This window comes from Mytilus edulis, chromosome 2 (assembly GCF_963676685.1).
Source record: "Mytilus edulis chromosome 2, xbMytEdul2.2, whole genome shotgun sequence".
In the NCBI taxonomy this organism is placed as follows: Eukaryota; Metazoa; Mollusca; class Bivalvia; order Mytilida; family Mytilidae; genus Mytilus; species Mytilus edulis.
Genome location: NC_092345.1, coordinates 37,080,239 through 37,094,672, shown reverse-complemented (window position 1 = coordinate 37,094,672; position 14,434 = coordinate 37,080,239). Strand labels below are relative to the sequence as shown.

Genomic DNA, 14,434 nt, shown 5'->3' with positions numbered 1-14,434 from the left:
ATGTAAAATATATGCAACTGGACGTACACTAATAATCCCCAAGGAATGTGAATATTTTCTAGGAAAACTATTGAGTATCAATTTCGGGATTTATTTTCTTTCTTGATATTCAATGACAGCAATTTAAAGAATAAACTGCTTGTCGGATATTTGTCCGCTTTAGGGGTATTCTTGCAAGTTGAACAGACTTATAATAACATTCAAAAATAGGGAAAGATAACATTAAATTCGTTGTCTTTTAATTTTAAACATCGTTGATCAAATAGTTATTTAAGTATATATATACGTTGGGAGACGACGATTATTATAGTTGTCTCAGATTTTAATAAGGACGTTCCCCATTATGAATAAATTTGGTTGACGTTTATCACACTTGAAAAGAATATCTATTCGTAATTTTTCGATTCCATTACAAAAATATTTTTTTCTTTATTCGCACATATTATATTCCGCTTCGGTAGAGTTATCTTCAGATAGTTTCATATATTAATTAATACATGGCTTTCAAAAGTCTAAATGTAAGTGTTCTCGTACATTTTTTCGCCTAATAAAGACAAATAAAAATGATTTAGTAAAGCTATTTCTAATTTCTAAGTCCCCCTTTTTTATGAGACATAAATCAAGGACAAGACTTGTATATCATTTCATTCTGACATATGAATTACGTTTCCCGTCTTTAACCGAAAATTGTGTATTTCTTAGTAAATTAACTTATTTGAATTCAAATAAATAATAGCACCAAATATAATTAAATAATTCCACGGCGACCAATTTTTATTTGTCACCAACTTGAATATGTATTTTTAATGTGTGTATTAAATGCTACCACTGACCCGAATAGACAGTCACACCTGGCAAGGTGTGCCCTAGAGGCGTGGTTAAATACCGAAGTGCAAATAACAATTTACCTTTCAACAAGCCATCTACGAGTATTGCCACAGAACCGTGAATACACACATCGTATAAACCTAGCCATAGCAGAGATAGTAAAAGGTCAATAATAGTACACCAACATATTGTCTTTACAGATTATTGTACTTTAATTTGTTCACCTTATCAGTCCGAAAATGCATTTATTAAAAATAAATTTATAACTTTTTGTGTTGTCTACAAAAATAATTCGAATATATACGTTTAACATAGATAATTTATCTCACGAATGAGTACAATTGAACGTCTGTGCGTTTTATCTTATTATTATCGGATGGTTATTAGATAAAGCATAAGTCATCGGCGCGCTTACGATTACGTTAAAATATGATTAAAAACCAAGACTTTTAATGATTGTATTTTAAATCCCGGCATGCAAAAATCAGGAGAAAACGTCACGACCTACAGGAAGTAGTTGATATTTTTTCATTAATTATTGAATTTCTCCTTTATTACTGCACATATAGCGATAAAACTTTGTGAATATATATATTATGTCATAATGAACATATTTAAACCATAAGTAAAAAATCGTGAATTTTCCCTTTAAATGTCAATAAAATGTCAGAGATGATGACTTAGTTTTATCTTCCCTTTCGTGACATTTTATGTTTGATTAACTCTCATTTTTTTTAAACCAACACCGCCTCGGCATAATTCATTTGACATTTATAGCCGTGTGTTGTCTTATTTCATTTATGCCCACGCCCTACGCGACTTTGTTCAACGAAATAAATCTGACTTTTCATGTCCACTAATATTTAAGAAGTCATTTTCTACGCTGTGTACTCACCATTGCATGGTGTACAGCAATAATTAATTCCATCAAGGATACACCTGCTTTTAAATATCCTATCGATTTACAAATTAATACTTCGAATAGAGGTGTTTTCTGTTTGATGTCGGCTCATGTTAAATTAAGCCTTGGAATCTTCAACCCAAAGAATAGCAACAACCATAGCTGTATTTAGCAAAATCTTTCGGAAAATGTGGGTCATCAATGCTCGTCAACTTGGTACATTACTAGCTCTTGCATGTTTTAATTCGAGCAATACTGATACATTATTAAAGAGGAAACGCGCGTCGATGTACAATGTTATGGGTGCAATCAACAGTTTTTTTCTATGACGTCATATTTTGAGGGACCATCTATAATTGACTCTTAGTGGTGTTAGTGTTAATGAAGATACTTGTATAAAACTAGATATCATTAGAATCAGAATTTTCTCTAGTTTATAATGAAATAAAAATAAATTGTACTTTTAACAGTACCAAAAAGTTTTATCCAGAGAAAATGGGAAAAACATTGCCTAATCTATGCATAAAAAACATGAAATCAGGCCATGTGCACACCCATGCAGACATGATACATGCACATTTTTCATATTCAAAACTGTATGAATTTCATGTTTTTACCTGGTCTTTCTAAAAATTTATGCTTCAGGCTACGTTCGCCTGCTCCGAAAAGAGCTACAGTGGGTGCAAATAAGTTTTGCACTTTTCACTGCCAAAAAAACAGGATGTTTACAGTTTGTCTCCCCTTAAAACATGTGTTTTTAATCTAATTTTTAAAAATTATTTTAATCATTCAACCTGTTTTAATTGAAGCTAATTAACTTATTTTTACAATCAAATATAAAAAACATGATACTTTTTTACCAATTATGTTGATAAAAAGGGACTTCCCTCCAAGTCTATTTTTAGTCGGGGAATAACCCCTAGTTTTTTTATACGAAACTGTTTATAGCACCCTTAAGCAAAACTTTGTATGCGATATATAAAAACTTCTCAGCTTTTATGAATCTGTACACAATACCGATTATAATGATGTCTTACTTTAAGGATTGTGACCCCGAATGGTGAAACTACAGCTAATTTTATATGTCGCATAGTTGTGGTATTTTGGTCAGTGGCAAATAGTTTAACTGGCATATTCCAAACATTTTCATTATCCTTTTGTCATCAGTTTATTTAAAAAGAAAAAACATAAAATTGGGTTTCTTTTGAATAAATAGAATAAAAACTGTAAAATAAGCATAAATAAAGTTACTTTAAACATATTTTGTCCCTATTATTATATGAACTAAGTTGTAGCTGAGTTGAGAAAAATATTGAAATAGTGTATTTCTTATATATGATACTTGGAGCCTTTTAACTATAAAAAGTACAAAAAATATAAATTAATAAAAAAAAATCCATGTTACACTAATCAGTAGTACAGGCCAAAGAAGAAAAAATCAACACTTTACATGTGCAACTTTTGGTTCCATATATAGGAGAGAATTAATAAAAGTATCATGACGTCGCAATAAGCTGAAAAACTTCAAAATTTGAACAGAGTCTGGTTTTCTTATATCTGGTTGCTATGTACAAATCTGTAATATTTGCATTAAATATATCAAACTGATGCTTTAAAATTAATGTACACATGCCATACAATATTTTTCAGAATTGTTATAGTCCATTCACTAACACATATCTATGCGAAAACCTCACTATATTATATGTTTGTACCTTTAAGGGTGCAATCAACAGTTTTTTTCTATGACGTCATATTTTGAGGGACCATCTATAATTGACTCTTAGTGGTGTTAGTGTTAATGAAGATACTTGTATAAAACTAGATATCATTAGAATCAGAATTTTCTCTAGTTTATAATGAAATAAAAATAAATTGTACTTTTAACAGTACCAAAAAGTTTTATCCAGAGAAAATGGGAAAACCATTGCCTAATCTATGCATAAAAAACATGAAATCAGGCCATGTGCACACCCATGCAGACATGATACATGCACATTTTTCATATTCAAAACTGTATGAATTTCATAGGTTTTTACCTGGTCTTTCTAAAAATTTATGCTTCAGGCTACGTTCGCCTGCTCCGAAAAGAGCTACAGTGGGTGCAAATAAGTTTTGCACTTTTCACTGCCAAAAAAACAGGATGTTTACAGTTTGTCTCCCCTTAAAACATGTGTTTTTAATCTAATTTTTAAAAATTATTTTAATCATTCAACCTGTTTTAATTGAAGCTAATTAACTTATTTTTACAATCAAATATAAAAAACATGATACTTTTTTACCAATTATGTTGATAAAAAGGGACTTCCCTCCAAGTCTATTTTTAGTCGGGGAATAACCCCTAGTTTTTTATACGAAACTGTTTATAGCACCCTATAAGCTTGGTATCCTGATGAGTGTCCTCGGTAACAAAACAAGTCTTACAAAAACTTCAACCATAACATACTTTTCACCATTTTCTTCATTTGAAAATGCTTGTACCAAGTCAGGAATATTACAGTTGTTGTCCATTCGTTTGATGTGTTTTGTCATTTGATTTTGCCATGTAATTATAGGGACTTTCCGATTGAATTTTCCTCGGACTCAGTATTTTTGTGATTTTACTTTTTTTCCATTACATATTCAACCTCAGTGACTGCTATCATTACTGTGATTAACTGATCACATTAAAACATTATGCAATAATGAATTGAAGATCACAAGAGGTATGCTAATTGTCCTGGTTTTTGTATATCACTGTTGTATAAGTAAAAGTACACGCGCAATCCTTAAGTTTATACAAATTATGTCATTAAGCATATACGATCATTATTAATATTATTATAAGTAACTGATATGATAGTTTATGAGGTTTCAGATGTTTCAATTTAGAAAATATATTTTGAATATATTTGGTTTTAGAAAAAAGCCGACTCGTGTATTTACCAAAATCTGACTTTTGCAAAAAAGTATATGTATAGTTTAGTTTTACATACGTTATGATTTGCGAAGAAAGGACACGTTTAATGTGTATTAATAATATAAATATTACTTCTATCACTTAGTCAATATCACTGCTTGTTGTTTGTATCTCCGATCTAGAAGTCGGCAGTGGGTACTGGCATGCAAAACAGATACTATTTAAGTAAAATGTTCTGCTTATAAAATTTGAGAAATGATGTTACAATAAGAAATGTATCTCCGTAAAATAAATATTTCAACGTTTTCGTTAGGTTGTGGATTTTTCAAACACTTAGGTATCGACCATTGCTGACAAGGCATTAAATGTCGAAACATACATCTAGGTCAAATAAAAAAGCAAGTATTTTACTCTGAATCATTTTGAATGATTCACTAATATCAAAAAAAAATAACATATTTGAAATTAGTAGTTCTACTTGTTTGCATAAGAGCAATGACTTTTCCTTCATATGAAATTAATCAGAAAAGATACATTCGATGTGTTAAAGGGTACTAGCTGTCAAATGCATGGTCTCCGATTTGAATCAAATTATCATATTTGATTTATAACAATGTAAAACATTTATCCATACTATCAAAAGTCTAAAATAAACAGTTTACAGAGCATGGGGTAGATAATATACAGGTTCGTTTCGTGTGTATAACTATTTTAGTCCAGACGCCATCTAATTAACTATCGATTTGACCTCAGATGACCATATAAGCGATGTAAACATAAATAAAGATATGAATAGATTGAACCAACACGTCCAATTGATTTTTTATAGGTCGGTTTGATTTTATTTATAGATTAAAAATAGATGTTTCTCATTGTTTTTAACCGTATAAGAATGTATTTATGTGCATCGAATTAGTAATCAAATGATTTACCATAGTTTCACTTTCATTGTTGACATTCTTTTTCTTTAAATAACCAGTAGACGTACAATGCATGCGTTGTCAATCTCTAGCTAGGGGTTAAATTGAAGTTCACATGAATACGGATTTAAAGAGGTCGACCCATTCACTTGCAAGAGAATAACTAATTATCAATGTTTCTTAGCGTAATTTGACAAAATTGAACCTTTATGGCTGCAAAAAGCGAATTGTTATTTCACTATTTCACTTTCATTATTGATTGAACAGAAAAAAATCAAACTTTAGATTTTTTATATATTTCGTAGCTAGTGCCCCTTTAATAGTTGTGTTTTAAAAATGTTTATACACCTGTTATTACCAAACAAATGACAAATATAAATATATATTTTACCATTTGGTTAATTAACTCATCATAAATACCAGGATAAAAAAGACTCAGAAATAATGACTAATTTTTAATGAAATATATGTGATAAATGCACAGCTTAAACGATGGTGATATAGCGATCAACCACTTTAGTACAAAATGACAATGAATGTATCAAACTATGTTGAATTAGTATAAAAAAGAGACATGTGAAGAAAAAATGGAAATATTAATTGATCTATTAGTAGTAAAAACATTATTACTTTTTTTTATGGTTTTCAACTTCATTACTGATTTTGTGTACCAACAATTTTGATTCGACTGCTATGTGTGATAATCAGGTGCACGAGACGTACATCAGTCGTGTATGCTTGTAAAATAAAAAGAAAATATGGTATGATAACCAATGAGACAACTATCCATCAAAGAACAAATTAGGTAAATGAAAACAAACATTGATCACCTTAAGGCCTTTGACAATGAGTGCAATTATCATTGTGTATACAGCAAAAGAAAGACAGACATGGCAAAATATGAAACTATTCAGGTGTAATAGCACCATATTATAGTACGTCACATCCGGTTGCATACGAAAAAGGGTAAACAAAATATATATCCTTGAATTTGACAGTTGTACGAATTAATCTAAAGCCTCGGTCACACCTTAACGGATAGCTCGAACGGATGCCTAACGGATAACTTTTTTTTCAATCCGTTCATGTCCGTTAGACGTCCGTTCTTATCCGTTAGACGTCTATCCACATCTGTTGCATGTCCGTTTAGAGGTACGTATTATCCGTCGACGTCCGTTCTGTCCGGTGGAATTTGTTTTAGCATGTTCAAAACTTTGAACGGACGTCCAACGCATGAAATGTCCGTTGAACGTCCGGTAGGCGTTCTTTTTATACGGTACTCGTCCATTTCGTTTCCGTTACGTGTCCGTTATACATCCGTTGGAGGTCTGGAAGAGAAATTCACCAACGGACTTTTACCGGGCGTTTAACGGATAAAACGGATGTTGAACGAATGAGAAACGGACTTCTACTGGACGTATAACGAATAAAGAACTGATCTGAAACGGAAAAATGCCAATTGAAAATTCCGCGTCAGAAATGCCAATTATTGGTTGGCAGATTTCTTAAGTTTCATGAAGTCTGATTATTCATAATCGATCTTAGAGTAAGGGCACGTCTACACAACCAAGCAGCTCTTATTCAGGCCAGACACTGCCCTTAGGCGGCATTTTGAAGAACAAACCAAAACCAGTTACACAGAAACATTTTGAATATTTATGCGATTTACATGTATTATTATTGTCGCCTTTAATTTTTCCTTATATCTTGTTCATCCGTTTTATCCGGTACGCTTCCGTTAGGTGCCCGTTTTATGCGGTACTCGTCCGTTGGATGTACGTTCGACGTCCGTTCTGTCCGGTACGTTTTCGTTTCTCGTACGTTGCATATCCGGTGTGTGTCCATTATGCATTCGTTACATGTCCGTTTTATTCGGTCAGTACATTAACGGACTCCCAACGGATAACAATTTTGTCAACGGACAACTTTTATTTTCATCCGTTAGGCGTCCGTTCGTGCCATCCGGTAATGTGTGTCCGAGGCTTTATATTTGCAGTAAAACATGTCTGTGTCATAGACATATATCTTTGGTGTTTCAAAGCACCGTTATTTTTTATTTTGGTGTTTTTATAGAATATTTTGGAAACTTGAGGTTATATGGTTACTACAGCTTGTACACAGGAAGAAAAGGATGAACATTCGATTAGTTAACTTCCAGTTAGTGTTACTTTTTTATATATATACAATGAAATGTTATGTGAAATTTTGTCTTTAGTACTGGACAGGATAAAATTGTACATATGCTATAATGCATAACGAATGCATAACGGACACACACCGGATATGCAACGTACGAGAAATGAAAACGTACCGGACAGCACAGATGTCGAACGTACATCCAACGGATAAGTACCGCATAAAACGGGCACCTAACGGAAGCGTACCGGATAAAACGGATGAACAAGATATAAGGCAAAATTAAAGGCGACAATAATAATACATGTAAATCGCATATATATTCAAAATGTTAACTGTTTTTGGTTTGTTCTTCAAAATGCCACCAAAGGGCAGTGTCTGGCCTGAATAAGAGCTGCTTGATTGTGAAGGCGTGCCCTTACTCTAAGATCGATTATGAATAATCTGAGTTCATGAAACTTAAGAAATCTTCCAAACCAATAATTGGAATTTTCAATTGGCATTTATCCGTTTCAGATCCGTTCATCATCCGTTATACGTCCGGTAGAGGTCCGTTTCTCATTCTTTCAACATCCATTTTATCCGTTAAACGCCCGGTAGCAGTCCGTTGGTGAAATTCTCTTCCAGACCTCCAACGGATATATAACGGACACGTAACGGATACAAAACGGAAACGAAACGGACGAGTACCGTACAAAAAGAACGCCTACCGGACGTGCAACGGACATTTCATCCGTTGGACGTCCGTTCAAAGTTTTGAATATGCTAAAAAAAAAATCCCACCCGACAGAACGGACGTCGACGGATAATACGTACGCTAAACGGACATTCAACGGATATGGCCGGACGTCTCACGGATAAGAACGGACGTCTAACGGACATGAACGGATTGAAAAAAAGTTATCCGTTAGGCATCCGTTCGAGCTATCCGTTAAGGTGTGACCGAGGCTTTAGATTAATTCCTACAACTGTCAAATTCAAGGATATATATTTTGTTTACCCTTTTTCGTATACAACCGGATGTGACGTACTGTAATATGGTGCTATTATACTTGAATAGTTTCATATTTTGCCATGTCTATCTTCCTTTTGCTGAACATACAATGATAGTTGCACTGATTGTCAAAAGCCTTAAGATGATCTATGTTTGTTTTCATTTACCTAATTTGTTCTTTGATTGATAGTTGTCTCATTGGTTATCATACCATGTTTTCTTTTTATTTTACAAGCATACACGACTGATGTACGTTTCGTGCACTGATTATCACACATAGCAGTCGGATCAAAATTGTTGGTACACAAAATCAGTTATGAAGTTGAAAACCTTTAAAAAAAACATAATGTTTTTACTACTAACAGATCAATTAATATTTCCATTTTTTCTTCAAATGTCTCTTTTTTATACTAATTCAATATAGTTTGATACATTCAAAGAAGCTATTTGTGTCATTTTGTACTTAAGGTGGTACCCAACACTATCACTAAAATTAATTTGGCTGGTTTAATTTTCATAAAATTTTGACAAAGTATTTACTTTGACCTTTGAACCAAAATATCTAAAGTTCAAAAATTTTGAACCAACCATTTTATCAGAAAAATTACACTGGTTATATAGCAGATTGACAAACACAAATTTTGATCATAGAGAAGCTTAATATTCCCTTTACAGCACAACGTTATTAAAACATTTGGCTGATTTTACAGAGTTATCTCCCTGTTGTGTTAGGTACCACCTTAAGTGGTTGATCGCAATATCACCATCGTTTTAGCTGTGCATTTATCATATATATTTCATTAAAAATTAGTCATTATTTCTGAGTCTTTTTTCTTGTATCTATGATGAGTTTATTTAACCAAATGGTAAAATATATATTAATATTTGTCATTTGTTTGGTAATAACAGGTGTATAAACATTTTTAAAACACACAAGAACTATTAACACATCGAATATATCTTTTCTAATTAATTTCATATGGAGGAAAAGTCATTGCTCTTATGCTAACAAGTAGAAATACTAATTTCAAATATGTTATTTGTTTTTGATATAAGGGAATCATTCAAAATGATTCAAAGTAAAATACTTGCTTTTTTATTTGACCTAGATGTATGTTTCGACATTTAATGCCTTGTCAGCAATGGTCGATACCTAAAAAGTAAAAACACAAAGTGTTTGAAAAATCCACAACCTAACGAAAACGTTTAAGTATAAACAAATCAAAACATGGAATCAGAGTTATATATAACATTTTATATGGAGAAACATTTCTTATTGTAACATCATTTCTCAAATTTTATAAACAGAACATTTCTATAGTATTAATAAATGGGTAATTTTATAATGGACTGGTTATATATCCAAGGTCTGTAATAACGGCCCAAGGATTGCTGTAATGGCCCGAGGCAACGCCGAGGGCCATTACAGTAATCCGCGGGCCGTTATTACGGACCGAGGATATATAACCAGTCCATTATTAAATTACCCATTTCTTAATACTTTTATTAACCAGTTCTGAGGCAATAAAAATGGAATTGTATATTTTCTTAATTATTTACTGATAACAAAATTTTTCAACAAGGACAACAAATACAGATTGAATTAGGAACTTGTCTGATAATTATTAAGACTCTTGAGAGCTGGAAAAGTCATCCCGTTTCCTCTTCCCAGAAAATATGTTTAGATTTATGACTCCACCATTAATAACAGCGCCAGTTAGAATACTGAATGGATTACTGCAGTCTTTTCTATTGGCAATCATGTTACTTTTACTATTGTTAACAATGCTAGAAGCCTGAGATGGTTTTTCAAACATAGATAGCTCTCATACTCCTGTCCCTCTTTGTTCCTTACACCTTTAAATAGAAACATAAAAAAAGTGAACATTGACCCCATTCAGCCTGTATCCTCACTCTGTATGTACAAAATTTACATGAAATACAAAAAATATACATGTATCATACAAAAATCAATTGATATCAACAAGAAAACACAGATGTCTCACACGGTAAATTGTGCTATGAAATTGTTAACTTGTATTGAATTTTCATTTTAATTTTCTTATTTTGAATGAGTGTACAAAATTCAATGAAGATCTGACTAGCTGTTTGCAAGGATTCAGCCTACATACAAGCGTAACTTCAGCTGAAATTCAAAAGTTAGTATAGGACGGACAGACTGATATTACAAAATATAAACAAGATGTCCTGAATGATATTGGACAGACTAAAAAATTCAGTATACATGTTCCTATCCGTAAGCCGTCACGAAGCTGGCTAAAGCATGTACAAATCTATTTTATCAAAAATCATTACCATAATAACATATTTTTAGGAGTCTTTAAGTTGAAGTAAAAAACTTTTAAACTTACCTAAGTAAAACCGGGCTAAAATAGCATCTAGTTCCTTAAACGGAATCATCTGCAGCTCTCTAAACTCTCCTACTTGCTGTGTCCAGGTGTAGAAAGTTTTAACATCTGATCTTGTTTTGTAGTCCGTGTTTTTATTTACATTTTTCCTGAGAAATTCGTCTGTGTCCTCATTGGAAACTGATCTAAATCTACTGCTTCCTGTGTCACGCTGCTCGTGTGTTTCCGTCGGATCACCTTCGTCATTGTTGTTGTTGTCATTGTTCAAGCGGTTTACTTCGATTTCATGTAGCTCGACATTGTCATGGGATTGTTCCCCTTGCAGGACGGAGGTAAGAGCGTCGAACGTCTCCTTCTCTGCAAGCATTTCGTACCTCATTATGTCATGAGACAAAACATCAAGCATGTCTTCGCCATTCTTGGCGTACCTGTCCGATATTTTTTGCAGGAACAAGGCCTGCCATACTGTACTGTCGTCTGCGTCTATAGAGTTCCGGTTCTAAATATAGCACGCAAAATGTTGCTAAAAGAAGTTACGCAGTCCTGGACTTGTAGGTAATTCCACAGAAAAGTTGCACAGATCTTTTCAAAACATAAAATTGAAATCGAAGCGGACACTGATGTCAGCCATTTTTTTTTTGGTTTTTCAACATTATTGCACGTGCTCATAAAGGACTGGCAACAAATCAATAATGGACCGGATATGAGTCATAATGGACCGGGTAAAAGTCATAATGGACCGGGGTGACTATTTTGGGTAAAATAATGTATTGAGACCTATCATAATGATAGGACAGTTAAGCTTATAATTATACTAACTGGTTAATAAAGTTAAATAATATCTGTTTTGCATGCCAGTACCCACTGCCGACTTCTAGATCGGAGATACAAACAACAAGCAGTGATATTGACTAAGTGATAGAAGTTATATTTATATTATTAATACACATTAAACGTGTCCTTTCGTCGCAAATTTTAAGGTATGTAAAACGAAACTATACCTTTTGCAAAACTCAGATTTTGGTAAATTCACGAGTCGGCTTTTTTCTAAAAAGAAATATATTCAAAATATATTTTCTAAATTGGAACATCTGAAACCTCATAATCTGACATCTCAGTTACTTATAATAATATTAATAATGATCGTATATGCTTAATTGTGATCTTCAATTTATTATTGCATAATGTTTTAATGTGATCAGTTAATCACATTAATGATAGCAGTCACTAAGGTTGAATATGTAATAGAAAAAAAAATCGCAGAAATACTTAACTTCGAGGAAAGTCCCTAATTACATGGCAAAATCAAAATGAAAAAACACATCAAACGAATGGACAACAATTGTAATAACATTAACGCTACCAATTTTTCTGACTTGATACAAGTATTTTCAAATGTAGAAAATGGTGAAAAGTATGTTATGGTTGAAGTATTTGTAAGAGTTGTTTTGTTACCAAGGACACTCATCAAGTTACCAAGCTTATAACATTGTACATCAGACGCGCGTTTCCTCTTTAATAATGTATCAGTATTGCTCGAATTAAAACATGCAAGAGTTAGTAACGTACCAAGTTGACGAGCATTGATGACCCATATTTTCCGAAAATTTTTGCTAAATACAGCTATGGTTGTTGCTATTCTTTGGGTTGAAGATTCCAAGGCTAAATTTAACAGGAGCCGACATCAAACAGTAAACACCTGTATTAATTTGTAAATTGATAGGATATTTAAAAGCAGATGTATCCTTGATGGAATTAATAATTGCTGTACACCATGCAATGGCGAGTACACAGCGTAGAAAATGACTTCTTAAATATTAGTGGACATGAAAAGTCAGATTTATTTCGTTGAACAAAGTCGCGTAGGGCGTGGCCATAAATGAAATGTGACAACACAAGGCTATTAATGTCAAATGAATTATGCCGAGGCGGTGTTGGTTTAACAAAATGAGAGGCAAACATAAAATGTTACGAAAGGGAAGTTAAAACTAAGTCATCATCTCTGACATTTTATTGAAATACCAATTTATAGGTTATTGATCAGGGTCTTCGATTTGGTCCTTAGCTTGTTTTGTAAAGGGTCACTGGTGTCTATTTAGCGTTCATTATCACTGAACTAGTATATATTTGTTTAGGGGCCAGCTGAAGGACGCCTCCGGGTGCGGGAATTTCTCGCTACATTGAAGACCTGTTGGTGACCTTCTGCTTTTGTTTTTTTATGGTCAGGTTGTTGTCTCTTTGGCACATTCCCCATTTCCATTCTCAATTTTATTAGGTATTTTAAATCGTTTAATACACTTGAGGATCACAGCTTTTCTTTCTTATCTGTTTGAATGATTCACCTTATTATAAGGTCTTAACACCACTGCCGACACTCGGCTAACCGAGAGATTGGTCGGTTAATCGATATTGAGTATGCGGTTATATGGGCGGTTGGTCTGTTAATCGGGTTGGTTATACGTCTGTTAAGAGTAAAACGCTCAATTTAATGTTAAACTCTGTTAAATATAACAGAATTTGGCATTTTATAAGAACCAAATAAAAAAAAGAAAAGTGTCTGACAAAATGATATTTGTCATAAAACAATTTCCACCTGTAAAAACATTTCATAGTATGCGCAGTTTTCAGTAAAACTAAAAGGCGTCGCGCAAGTAAGTAGTATTTATGCTTATACGCATAGGATTTTTTTTTAATAAAAGGCGAAACATACAAGTTTAGAAAGGACACAAAATAGTGCTTTGGTTCTAATAAATAAATTGACATTAGTAAATATTTTCATTATGTTATAGATAATATTTTAAGGTTTATCTTGTCGTAGAACACACCGAGGGGTGTCAGGATTTATGAAATGAAAGACCGACTGTAAGGATATCTTTCTTTGAGCAATCCTGACACTCCGAGGTTGAATGTGAAATAAAACTCACTAATTAATCTAGATATAAACCTTTTAAAAAATATTATCAATACACAATAAACATATTACTGTAACTGCATGAAGTAAGACACAAAGGTATTGTTACCATCCGATAACGGTGTATGACAAATACAAGACACATTGTTAGTAATTTATTGTACCACTTAGCTACTGGAAAAGGGGGAGGGGTATGTTTTTGTTTTTATTTGTAATGTCATTTCTATCGCGGAAAAGTGGTTATTTTCTTAACAATTTTAATTGAATCGAATAAAAAATTCAGAAAGATTATCTTTTGAATAGCAATACATTTTATTGACAGATAACCAGGATATGATTATATACCCTCACACCCGATCCTTTTCTGAGTTAAGTTAATATTATTCAATAGAATATAAGATTATCTTATTAGTTGATCATTTGATAGAGTAAAACGTATACATAAATTTTAAAAAGTTAAGAACTGACAAAAAGAC

General features: G+C 32.7%; 1 protein-coding gene across 1 annotated transcript; it reads right to left on the bottom strand.

Moving 5' to 3' along the window:
- Positions 1–10,221: 10,221 nt before the first annotated feature.
- LOC139512103 (uncharacterized) lies at positions 10,222–11,830 on the bottom strand. Its single transcript, XM_071299492.1, has 2 exons — positions 11,051–11,830; positions 10,222–10,535 (listed from the first exon to the last, which is right to left on the bottom strand). Exons 1-2 carry the CDS (start codon positions 11,451–11,453, stop codon positions 10,438–10,440), a joined length of 501 nt encoding a protein of 166 aa, XP_071155593.1. The 5' UTR covers positions 11,454–11,830; the 3' UTR covers positions 10,222–10,437.
- Positions 11,831–14,434: the final 2,604 nt, after the last annotated feature.

What these genes read in the sequence shown, in the direction of transcription:
- LOC139512103 (XM_071299492.1), bottom strand. Translation starts at nt 11,453, where the DNA reads ATGCTTGATGTTTTGTCTCATGACATAATGAGGTACGAAATGCTTGCA. An exon ending in TTTAGCCCGGTTTTACTTAG is followed by an intron (nt 10,536 to 11,050) that starts GTAAGTTTAAAA and finishes TTCTATTTAAAG; the next exon opens with GTGTAAGGAACAAAGAGGGA.